A 12,493-nucleotide genomic window follows, 5' to 3' on the forward strand; every position below is an offset into this window, starting at 1 on the left:
CAAATGGCAAGATTTCATTCTTTTTGATTGCCGAGTAATACTCCATTGTGTATATAGACCACATCTTCTTTATCCACTCATCCATCGAGGGACATTGGGCTCTTTCCATCCTTTGGCTGTTGTCGACAGCGCTGCTGTAAACGTGGGGGTGCGTGTGTCCCTTCGAAACAGCCCACCTGTATCCCATGGAGAAATGCCTGATAGTGCAATTGCTGGGTCGTGGGGTAGTTCTATTTTTAGTTTTTTGAGGAACCTCCAGACTGTTTTCCAGAGTGGCTGCACCAGTTTGCATTCCCACCAACAATGCAAAAGAGATCCTCTCTCTCCACATCCTCGCCAACATCTGTTGTTGCCTGAGGTGTTAATGTTAGCCATTCTGACAGGGGTGAGGTGGTATCTCACTGTGGTTTTGATTTGTGTTTCCCTGATGAGGAGTGAAGTTGAGCATTTTTTCATGTGCCGGTTGGCCGTCTGGCTGTCTTCTTTGGAGAAGTCATGTCTTTTGCCCATTTCTTCACTGGATTATTTGTTTTTCGGGTGTTGAGTTTGATAAGTTCTTTATAGATTTTGGATTCTAACCCTCTATCTGATATGTCGTTTGCAGACATCTTCTCCCATTCTGTCGGTTGCCTTTTAGTTTTGCTGATTGTTTCCTTCGCTGTGCAGAAGCTTTTTATTCTGATAAATAAATATCAATCAATATTCATCAATATTCATTTTTGAGAGAGAGACGGAGTGTGAGCAGGGGAGGGGCAGAGAGAAGGAAGACACAGAATGAAGCAGACTCCAGGCTCTGAGCCGTCAACACAGAGCCTGACGCAGGGCCCGAACCCACAAACCACAAAATCGTGACCTGAGCCGAAGTCGGACGCTTAACTGACTGAGCCACCCAGGCGCCCCGAGAAGGTCTGACTGCACTAAATGCAGGAAGACACTGCCACCAGAGTTGACAAGTTATACAAATGACTAAACAGCGATGGATTCAGGCAAACCAGAAACTGGGTTCCTACCCCGTGCTGCCTTTGGCTCCTCCCACCTCTGCGTCTTGCTCTGAGGCTCGGGCAGGTGTCAGAGGAGGGGAGCTGGGCTCTCCGAAAGTGGGTCAAGGTGAGCAGAGGCCGGGGTTGGCCAAGCGCACTGGCACCTTCCTGCCAGCAAGGTTTGGAGAAGAGCCTCCGGAAGGCCTGGTCCCTCCAGCTTTGAAAATCCTCGCTCTGAAAGAGGGGCCCCTTCACTGTGTTTGCTTCTCTGGGAAGAGATCAGACGTTCAAGGGACATTTCAACGGACTTAAGTGTTCTCAGAGAATCGAGCCACAAATACTTGTTGATTTGGTTTTCAGCCCTACTTCTCAAAAAGTAAGTGGCCTCGAGGAGGATTCACAGAGCGTCTTGGAAGGGTGGAAGCTGGCCACCACAGTCTGCGCTCACACACTCAGACCGCAGGACGGTCATTTATTTTCCCGCCGTATGAAGGTGCTGGCTCTCTGAGTAGCCTGAGACAAGGAGCACGGAGCAGACCAGAGGAGACGGAGACGGTAAGGAAGCAGCTCCTGAGAAGGGTTCGAGGCCAGCTGTCCTGCCCCTCTCTCGCGCACCGGATCGTTCGTAGGGGAGCCGCCAGGGCGCCTGTGGCCAGGTGCTCCAGTGGCTTAGCTGACCTGCTCAGTCGGCACCCAGCCGGGCCTTGTGTGCACGTGCCGGGGCTGGCATCTGGGAAACCCACTCAGAAACCCGCTGGGAACGGCCCTCAGCGCTGCCGTCTTGAAGGTAAATTGTGTTTTCTCTTGTGCAGTGGACAGTCTGGGCCACGCTGTGCCACGTTCAACCATCCGCATGTCAACGCTAGGCTATTTGCCTGGACCCGTTCCTTTCCACATCTGCGGAGGCTCTTTGAAGAATCCGATACATGTAATCAAAGAGCAAACAGTCAAACCCCATCAATAATTCTGCTGAGCATGCAGACGCCTCAGCACCCTCGTGTGCTCCCGCGGCCCCCCCCAGCACTGGCCGTCCAGTGGCCGGCCGGGTCCCTCACACTTTCACTGCCGCGGCTGTCATCACAGGGTCCTGCGGAAGGCCCGCCACAGCGGCCAGGTCCCCAGCACAGGCTCTGATGCCCTCTCGGCTCAGGGACAGGACAGCCTCACAAGACATCCTCTTGCTGACCTGTGTCTTGCCTGCAGCTCTAGAGAGTTCTAGAGAGTTCTCCATAAAAGCTGTCGTTAGGAAACGGCTCCCACCTTGCTTGTGTGGCGGCTGTCCGGGAAGGACCCATCTTGTCCCTCCCACGGGGCCGTCCCCTTGCCTGACGATCTGGCGGGCCTTCTGCAGCCGACCCCTCTCCCCATCCCCCCCCCCCAGTTTTCCTCCTCCTTAACCACCAGTGAGGAGATGGCCCAGAAACCCCAGAAGGGGGCTGGATGATGACATTTAGAAACGTGGGCTCTGCTGCGATGATCGTCTTTAATGATTTTGTAGAAAGAAGTGCATTTAGATACATTTCCAATATCGTTTTTCAGACCCAGCTGCCCTTCCTACCGTGAACATATCTGAGCCTGAACGAAAACGCTGCCTCGTGCTGAGCAGTTAGTTCAGCGCCGCCGGGAGAGGGCACGGGCGACGCCACCGGGTGCCGCACAGTCAACCGTGCCTGCACCGCGCACCGTGACCCACTGGGAGACGGGAGCCCCTGTGTGGAGGCCGCGGGCTGGGCTCTGGGCTCCCTCGACCCCCGGTGGAGAGTGCGACCCGACCTACATCGCAGGACCGTTTGCCTGCGGCTCGCTGCCACGCGGGTCAGAGTCCCCCCGAGTCGCGGACGGCGCTGTTTTACCCGTTTGGTGAGCTGAGTGTCCATCATGAAGTTGTGCACGTGCTTCTCCGCCTTGGTGAGCTCCAACTTCCGGGCCACCACGGCCACCACGAGGGCAGTGCAGCCCGCACCCTGTGGGGGGACAGCAAGGGGCGGGGGAGGGCACGTGAGCACAAGGCAAGTGCAGGCAGGACACGGGAGGGACCCCCCTTCGCACCCACTGCGGGGGTCCTGGGAGTGGACGGGCACCTGGAGCCTTCCGGGGCCCCGACTGCCACCCTCGGGAGGGGCCCGCCAGCCTCTTGGCTTGGCCGAAGGGCTCACCTCCGGGTGCCCGAATCTTCCCACAACCAGCCAGTTCCTAACAGAGCAGGGCGGGGCTGAGGCTCCGGGGACAGTCCCCGGTCATCGGCAAGGCTTTGCGGACACCGGGCCCGCTCTCCGGCTTGCTTACACACACCCAGCGCCAGCCCCAGACCGGGGCCAGGGGAGAAGACCACGCCTACACCAGAGGGGGACCAGCTTCACTGCCCTGGAGACTTTCCCTGGAACCATCCAAAGAGACAGCGCAGCCCCAGGCGGCACCCCACGGCTGTGCTCGGCCCGCACTGGGGTCCTTCTGCCCAGAGGCCCCAGCTGCGACGCGGCCCCGGGACTGGCCCTGTCTCCCTCCCACCAGAGGCTCCTCGGGCCCATGCTGTGGAGACACAGCAACACTCCTGCTCCGACCAGGGCTTAAGGGAACCCCCAGACGCCCTCAGTCCTTCCCGGACCAATGTTCTCACTCTGCAGGGCGGACAGGGGTCCCAGAGCCCCCTCCTCGAGCCCTCGGCCGCGTAAAGTGACAGTCTGGGGAATGAGCACACCCTGGTGCCCTCCCTTGTCCTCCTGGTGAATCTGAGTCCTGTGCAGTGTCTGTCCCGACCCACCTGCCAGCTCGGGGACAGGGAGGTTTATCCTCTGCTCATCCTTCTGCCCCGCCCTGCTCCAGCCCTGCCCTGCTCATGCCCTACCCCAGCCCTGCCCCTGTCCTGCCCCAGCCATGCCCCTGCTCTATCCCGCACAATGGCCTCATGGGACGAGAGGAGCAGTGTGGCCCTCTAGATGCCACACTGTTTGCCCCCAGCCCGGTTTAGCACTTAGAGGTGGCAGGACTGAAAGGCTCCATCCTTGATGTTTTCGGCTCATCAGTCTATCAGGATGAGTTAGAAATAGAAATGAGTGCTTTAGAAGGCACGTAACCAGTACTGCAGCTGGGAGGGGTGTCCACGGCGAGGCCCCTCCCCTCCGTGGGCAGCGAGGCCCCTCCCCTCCGTGGGCAGCGAGGCCCCTCCCCTCCGTGGGCAGCGAGGCCCCTCCCCTCCGTGGGCAGCGAGGCCCCTCCCCTCCGTGGGCAGCGAGGCTCTGGCTGAAGGACCAGTGCGTTCCCTGGCTTTTCACGGTGTCCCCATTGGATGGTCTCATGTTTCTCGGTACATTTGGAACCACCATTTCGAGCACGACCAACTGGAAAGGCCTGGGTCTGTGAACCCTCCTTTCTGACCTCGTTTTCCTTTTGTTCAGGGATGGCTGTGTGTTCTTGGCATCTGTGACTTGCAGAAGACCGTGCCCACTTTTCAAACGATGTGTATGGGCACTTGGGCAGCCTGGTCTAATGCTGTAATTGATTCAGCCAAGCCTCCAAAAGCAAAAAATAGCTTAAAAGAAGCTGTCCTGGGGGGAAGCTGTGCTCCACTCCCTTCAACCAGACCGCGTATAATCCTGCTCCTTTATACGGGGTTCCAAACGTACTCTGGGCCGACAGTCCAAACACAGGGACTTATCACAGCGTTAAAAATGGACATTAGATGGAGAGGGCCCTCCCTAGGCTCCGTTCTCCCTCACCTCCCGGGGTCAGCTCCGCTTAAATCGCCCCTGAGAGCTGGGGGCAGAAGACGCCTGAGGAGAGGGTCCCCCACTCATCGTGTCGCTTTGGGGATTTCATCAAAACAATCACTCCAGCAGCATCCTGGATTTACAGGGTCCGAAAAGAGGGCCCCAGCTCTCGCCATGGCCCACAGCCTAGCTGGTCAGATGCAGGGGCTTCTAGTTAGAAGTTAGAGTGTTTTAACTAATACACAACTAAGATAAGTTTCTGCACGGAGACAGTAAGGTGGATTGGATTACATTTTCAATTTCTTTTCACTTAAAGATGCCAAGACTTCCTTGTGGATATTTCTCTGGAGGATGCCAGGTTCTTAACCTCTAATTCTAACCTGAGTACAGAAGCAGAGAATACTCTCAACTTTATTTTTTTCTTTTGGAAAACCCATCCTCTGGATGTAATCAGGGAAGTCGCTAATCACGAAGCCTCACTTGATCATTTCCGTGAAAAGACAACCTGGTAAAGATGGGGTCAGACATCAGCAGCCTCTGGAAAGTGGAGGGCTGAGTGCTGAAATGCAGACTGCTGGTCCCCTGCGCAGTGTGTGTGACAGAGAGATGCAGAGACAGACAGAGAGGAGGAGGGGAAGAGGGAGGAGGAGGGGGAGGAGGGGGAGCAGAGAAGGAAGGGAGGGGAGGGGAGGGGTGCAGAGAGAGAGGTTGCTGGAGCAGAGACCAGACAGGGAACACTGGAGCTGCATCCTGAAGCAGCTGGCAGGAGTGGGGGGCGGGGGGCGGGGGGCGGGGGTGGAGGGGGGGAGCGGAAGGAGGGAAGGGAAAGGGAAGATGGAAGAAGAGGGAGAGACGACGATGGGGGTGAGGGAGGAGCAGGAGGGACAGGGAGGTGAGGCTGGAGTCAGGAGGTAACGGTCAGCTGGCCCTCTGGTGGAGAAGACTGGTGACGGGAGCCCCTCCTGATGCCGTGTTTGCCAGTAAGCTGTCTAGTGATCACCTATGTTCCCACTGGGGCAGTGAGCCCTTTTCCAGGTCAGGTGCCCGGGGGCGGGGCCGCGTTGGGAGATGGAGGGGCAGGATGGCGTGGGATGGAGAGGACGAAGTGGCTGCTGGCGTGACCTCCACAGGGTCACCCTGGGGAGCAAATCCATGACTGAGACCTCGCCTTCAGACGTGCCAAGTCCAGAGTCACAGGTGACACCGGCTGGGCTCCTGGGTCTCCCTGGGCCAGCTCCTACCCCCGAGGGAGGGGCGGGAGGGCAGGGTCCACCTGGACGGTGTGCGGTGAGCAGGCCCACAGGAGCGGTCCGCGAGGGTGAAACTGCCAACTCATCCCTACATCTGAGCCCAGGGACCAGTGTCCTCCTCACCGGTCCCCCCTCCGGAGTCCGGAGTCCTCCTCACCGGTCCCCCCTCCGGAGTCCGGAGTCCTCCTCACCGGTCCCCCCTCCGGAGACCAGAGTCCTCCTCACCGGTCCCCCCTCCGGAGTCCTCCTCACCGGCCCCCCCTCCGGAGACCGGAGTCCTCCGCACCGGTCCTCCCTCCGGAGTCCGGAGTCCTCCGCACCGGTCCCCCCTCCGGAGACCGGAGTCCTCCTCACCGGTCCCCCCTCCGGAGACCGGAGTCCTCCGCACCGGTCCCCCCTCCGGAGACCGGAGTCCTCCTCACCGGTCCCCCCTCCGGAGTCCGGAGTCCTCCTCACCGGTCCCCCCTCCGGAGACCGGAGTCCTCCTCACCGGTCCCCCCTCCGGAGTCCGGAGTCCTCCTCACCGGTCCCCCCTCCGGAGTCCGGAGTCCTCCTCACCGGTCCCCCCTCCGGAGACCGGAGTCCTCCGCACCGGTCCCCCCTCCGGAGACCGGAGTCCTCCTCACCGGTCCCCCCTCCGGAGTCCGGAGTCCTCCGCACCGGTCCCCCCTCCGGAGACCGGAGTCCTCCGCACCGGTCCCCCCTCCGGAGACCGGAGTCCTCCTCACCGGTCCCCCCTCCGGAGTCCGGAGTCCTCCTCACCGGTCCCCCCTCCGGAGTCCGGAGTCCTCCTCACCGGTCCCCCCTCCGGAGACCGGAGTCCTCCGCACCGGTCCCCCCCTCCGGAGACCGGAGTCCTCCTCACCGGTCCCCCCTCCGGAGTCCGGAGTCCTCCGCACCGGTCCCCCCTCCGGAGTCCGGAGTCCTCCGCACCGGTCCCCCCTCCGGAGTCCGGAGTCTTCCGCACCGGTCCCCCCTCCGGAGACCGGAGTCCTCCTCACCGGTCCCCCCCTCCGGAGACCGGAGTCCTCCTCACCGGTCCCCCCTCCGGAGTCCGGAGTCCTCCTCACCGGTCCCCCCTCCGGAGACCGGAGTCCTCCTCACCGGTCCCCCCTCCGGAGACCGGAGTCCTCCTCACCGGTCCCCCCTCCGGAGTCCGGAGTCCTCCTCACCGGTCCCCCCCTCCGGAGACCGGAGTCCTCCGCACCGGTCCCCCCTCCGGAGTCCGGAGTCCTCCGCACCGGTCCCCCCTCCGGAGACCGGAGTCCTCCTCACCGGTCCCCCCTCCGGAGTCCGGAGTCCTCCTCACCGGTCCCCCCCTCCGGAGACCGGAGTCCTCCGCACCGGTCCCCCCTCCGGAGACCGGAGTCCTCCGCACCGGTCCCCCCTCCGGAGTCCGGAGTCCTCCTCACCGGTCCCCCCTCCGGAGACCGGAGTCCTCCTCACCGGTCCCCCCTCCGGAGTCCGGAGTCCTCCTCACCGGTCCCCCCCTCCGGAGACCGGAGTCCTCCTCACCGGTCCCCCCTCCGGAGACCGGAGTCCTCCTCACCGGTCCCCCCTCCGGAGTCCGGAGTCCTCCGCACCGGTCCCCCCCTCCGGAGACCGGAGTCCTCCTCACCGGTCCCCGCTCCGGAGACCGGAGTCCTCCTCACCGGTCCCCCCTCCGGAGTCCGGAGTCCTCCTCACCGGTCCCCCCTCTGGAGACCGGAGTCCTCCGCACCGGTCCCCCCTCCGGAGACCGGAGTCCTCCGCACCGGTCCCCCCTCCGGAGTCCGGAGTCCTCCTCACCGGTCCCCCCTCCGGAGACCGGAGTCCTCCGCACCGGTCCCCCCTCCGGAGTCCGGAGTCCTCCTCACCGGTCCCCCCCTCCGGAGACCGGAGTCCTCCTCACCGGTCCCCCCTCCGGAGACCGGAGTCCTCCTCACCGGTCCCCCCTCCGGAGTCCGGAGTCCTCCGCACCGGTCCCCCCTCCGGAGACCGGAGTCCTCCTCACCGGTCCCCCCCTCCGGAGACCGGAGTCCTCCTCACCGGTCCCCCCTCCGGAGTCCGGAGTCCTCCGCACCGGTCCTCCCTCTCCTTGATTCCAAGAAACACTTTCCAGCTGCAAAACCTCAGAATCTGGAAAAACCAGCGTCCGAGGGGGAAAGGATGAAGTGTCCTTAACTAAAGAAGCATAAACTAAAACGAGGCGTAAATTACGGTGAGGGTGACGAATGGGGGAATCCAGCCCAGAGGGTTTACGCCGTCTCTACAGCAGACTCCACCCGACAACTAAAACCACGGCAGTTGGTTTGGAAGCAAGGTGTCTCAGGGAGAGGCTCGTCTTCTCAAACTGACGGGAGGCAGATGTGCCGCTGAGCACCCCCCCCACCCAGGTTCAGAGAGCATCTCTCCCGAGGCCTTGGGGGAGACTCAGCGTCCCCAGCAGACATCCCACAGCTTTGTCTCCGTGCCCTGAACTCAGGAAGGGCCCACGGGGCGCGTGTGGCTCGGCTGCACCGAAATGGGGCTCCCGCAGGGTGGTCTGGGCCCCGGGCTCCCCCGACACCCCACACCCGGCAGCCAAGAGGCTTCCAAAGCACCGCCTCCCGGGTGTTGCCATTTCCAGTTCTGGTGGCTAAGTACCGACAGCTTTCTCTCTGCACTGTCACCAGCTCGTGACGTTCTTGGAGGAGAGATGCTGGACTTTGACAGACCTGCTTCTGTGGCTGAAGTCCCTCAAACACACCGGTCCGTGCCAACCACGGCAGGTCGTTCAGACCACGGAGCACCTGGCTTAATGGGTGATAATTACCCCCTTTCTAGGATCGCCAAGAGAAAACAATGATTAAGACTATTTACAGCCTCAGCACACAAACCCATCCTCCCCCCTCCCCCCCAGGCCCCGCAGTGTCCATGGTAACCAGGCGGGAAGCCCTACCTGTCCTTGGGAAGTACCCGAGGTGGGGGGTGCTGGGAGGCTGGGGGAGGGGAGGGAGGGCGGCTCAGAAACCCCAGCAAGAATGACTCAGCTAGAAAAGGGCCACTGGGGCTCCCTCGTCTGACCCCAGAGGGAGGGAGGCAGTGGACGTTAACGGGGGCCACGGCCCTTGACCATACAGCCCCCCCCCCCCGCCCCTGCACCCGGAGAGGGAGACGTTTTGAACAAAAGAGAAGATGAAGGGCCTGAGCTGTGTTGTTCATTCGGGAGAGGATACGGGCCCCCCTCACCCGCTTGCTGCCCCGGCTTCAACCACCCCTCCCCGCACGGGGACACAGCCCTGCGCCCCAGGAGCCGAGGACCCCACCCCGAGGAGGAGGCCGCCGGCAGGGGCCCAGGGTCCTGGGGAGCACACGCCTGGAGCCTGGGGGAAGCTGCCCACGATGCGCTCCGGGGGGCACAGCCACGCAGAGCCCTGCCCCCACCCCCCAACCCCCACCCCCACCCCCAGCCGAGCCTCTAAGACGCCAAGGCTTCGGCCTTCAGGCCATGTGTCACTAGGTGCTGGAGGGAGGCCATCGCCTGGTTTCTGGTGGCAGCTGGAGTTCGGCCAGACAGACTCCTACCGCCCGATGGACAGGGGGGGACGGGAGGGGATGGTTCTGAGGCCTCGCTCACCCGGGATTCACACAGCAGGTGCTAAGCCCCCCCCTTCTCCCGCCCCCAGGAGGGGCCGTTGGCCGACTTGCTGATGTGCGCCCCGCCAGGCCTCCATGGGAAGGAGCTGCAGGGTCACGGCGTGTCCAGGCAGGCGCGGCCGCTCGGGGCCCCTGACCCTAGACCCTCCTCTGCTCCCAGGGGCCCGAACTCAGCGGCCTGGTGTCCGAGATGGGTGCCAGAAGGTCAGGTCAGGGGGGGTGGGGCGGCCCCCACCCTGCTGAGAAGTTAGCGCCCTTTACGCTGCAAACGGGGATGAATGAAGTCTGAGGAGCACCAAGAGGGAAGGCCCCCCCCCCACCGTGTGGGGGTTGTGGGGGGGGCCCCGGGCACCTAGAAATGCAGGCCTGTGCGCGCTCACACCCCCGAGGCCACCCCAGGCTTCCCTGCAGCCTTCTCCTCGGAGCCTTGGGGGTCCTCTCCTGAATAGAGGTCACTGAGCAGTGGTCCTGGGCCACAGCTGCAGGTGTCATGCGGCCAGCGGGAGGCGGTGGCGGTGGCCGGCCGCACACCGACCCAGGACACGGGCCTCTCGTGGCCAGGTCAGCGCCCGCCCCGGATCCCCGCTCTGCGAGTTCCAGTGACGGTCCCTCGGACGTGGCGCTGAGTCTGTGGGGCCCGAGGGCCCTGTCGCTTATGGCCGCGGGGTGGTGCCGGTGGGGGCACGGGGGTGGGGGCCAGACCCAGCCCGGCCCAGCCCAGCCCACCTGGGGGGCCGTGGAGATGAGGAGCTCTGACTGTGCTAGAAAAGGAAACTGAGCCGAGAAGCACCTTCCCGGCCGTGTGCGGGGAGGGGGCGCCCAGCAGCCGTCCTGCCCGGAGGACCCCTCCTGCGCTCTCACGGCGTTTGCAGGTGGGGAGGGCGACGGGCGGGCCAGGTACTCACCATGATGCCGGTGAGGAGACAGACGCCCTTCCCACAGTACGTGTGTGGGACCATGTCCCCGTAACCGATGGAGAGGAAGGTGATGGAGATGAGCCACATGGCACCCAGGAAGTTACTGGTCACGTCCTGCTGGTCGTGGTACCTGCCGGGGGCGGGGGCGGGGGGGAGACAGCACTTAGTGGAAGGAAGTGCCAGCCCCGGACGCAGAGGCTGTTGGCTGAGGTGGACCCAGCGGTGCTGGTGACGGAAGGTGCCGCGACTCTGCCAGCCCGGGCCCCGCCCCCGCCCCCGCCCCCCGCCCCTGCCCTGACCCTGTCCCCCGCCCCGGCTTGGTCCCAGAGGCCGCGCTGGCCGTGAGTGCACCGTAGACGCCCTTCGGGTGTCGGTAAAATAGCTTCGGATGAAATCACGCGACAGTGAAATTCAGACGTTCCCTTCCAAGTCGACAGCCTGAGCGGACGGACGTGGACGTGACTGATCCGAAATGATGGCTCCCGAGCAGGGGAGAATGTCAAACCCACCAAACACATTTAGCAACCTCCCGTAAGGCTGACGGGTCCTGAAGAACCGGCCCGTCACCGCTGTCGGGAGGGGCGCCCTGGGGGCTGTTTCCAGGGGACACTGGGGTCCCCGCAGAGGGACGGTCTCTCTTCTGGACTGGACGGGGGCTCTTGGCTCCCCTGCCCGGGGAGGAACCGGCTGGAAGGACGCGGCCACCACCCCCCTGCCCGGTGCCGAGGGCGCCCCACCCTCTCCCTCCCTGCTCTCACCCCCAGACACCGGAGCCCCTGTGTGCTGGCTCCGTGACAAGTACGGACAAGTACGGAAACACAAACATGAGCGAGCAGGACACGGCCTGCCCTCAGGGCTCTCGGCTCAGGGGACGGGCCCGTGAGGACGTTCGCAGAACTGGGTAGACAGGGCGCTTGAGTGACAGGAGGGAAAGGGCAGTGACCTTGACCCCAACACCGGCAGGTTAGTCAGAGGACAGAGCCCCCAGGCAGGCCGGGAGGAGAGGGGTTCAGGCGGAGGGGAGCGCCCTTATGAAAGCTGGGGCTCGGCTGGGGCTCAGCAGGTGCACCCGGGGAGGTGGGGCAGGTGAAGACATTCCCCCACCCCAGGTGCCACCCCACCCCTAGTCGGGCTCCCCCTCGCGTCCCCTCGAGTCCCCTCTGTCCCTTCCGCTCCTGCATGCTGCTCTCGGGGGAGCCGTGGAGGCAGACCCCGGCTCTCAGGGCCTGTCCTGGGGTCACCAGTCCATCCTGAAGAAGTCTCAGGTCAGGTCTGAGGACGGCAAGGTTGGGGCGCAGGGTGGAGAGGAGGTAAGCCGGCGGCCTTGGGCTTGGCTCACCTGGCTTCAAGCCCCACCTCCACACCAAGAGGCTCTGTGCTGTGGGCAAGCGACTTAACTTCTGTGACCCCGTTTCCCTATCTGCTGACAGGAGGGCCAGTGACCAGGAGCACCAGCAGCCCAGGGCTCGGCCCAGGACGCGGGCACTCGGTGTGGGCAATGGTCACTGTCGGGGGTGGGGAGGGGGGACAGGTGTCGTCACCCTGAGAAACTGTCCACAGCACGACAGAGGCAGGGACTAGGACGGCAGGGGAGCGAGGAGACCTTTGTGAGAGTCTTGAAGTTTGGGCTGCAGACGTAATTGACAGGAAGGCATCTGCTGCGAGTTCTTGGACACAGAAGGGACACAAGACACTGGTGTCCAAGGAGGACTGTTCCAGCAGCTGCCCGCAAGCCTGAGGAAAGACAGCAAGCCCCGGACACGAGACCTGCTGGAAAGTGTGCAGGTGCCCGGGAAGGAGCAGTGGAGAGCCTCCACCGCCAACCGCGGGTCTGGACTGGATTTGTAGCCTGTCTCCCGAGTGCGTTACTGGCCCCTGGGTCTTTACAGCCTGCCTCTCTGCAAATCCGATGCTTCAACTAGTGTTGCTGGCTGCTCGGCGGCCTCGGGACCCGGGCCTTTCGACTCGCACACGAGTGGTTAGAAGAGAAAGAAATTAAAGTCCAGGTTGGGACTCAGTAT

At 63.1% G+C, this 12,493-nt stretch overlaps 1 protein-coding gene across 3 annotated transcripts in view; it reads right to left on the reverse strand.

Moving 5' to 3' along the window:
• The window catches only part of KCNN3 (potassium calcium-activated channel subfamily N member 3), a 120,973-nt gene that overhangs the window by 15,892 nt on the left and 92,588 nt on the right, over positions 1–12,493 (reverse strand). For all 3 annotated transcript variants that reach the window (XM_086694068.1, XM_086694070.1, XM_086694069.1), the window contains 2 exons: positions 10,461–10,602; positions 2,834–2,944 (listed from right to left, as the gene is read on the reverse strand). In XM_086694068.1, the coding sequence (XP_086550194.1) occupies positions 2,834–2,944; positions 10,461–10,602 (253 nt within the window). The remainder of the gene's footprint in view (positions 1–2,833; positions 2,945–10,460; positions 10,603–12,493) is intronic.

The sequence above is a fragment of the Puma concolor genome, chromosome E4 (genome assembly GCF_028749965.1).
Source record: "Puma concolor isolate L17-30 chromosome E4, mPumCon1.1.hap2, whole genome shotgun sequence".
Taxonomy (NCBI): domain Eukaryota; kingdom Metazoa; phylum Chordata; class Mammalia; order Carnivora; family Felidae; genus Puma; species Puma concolor.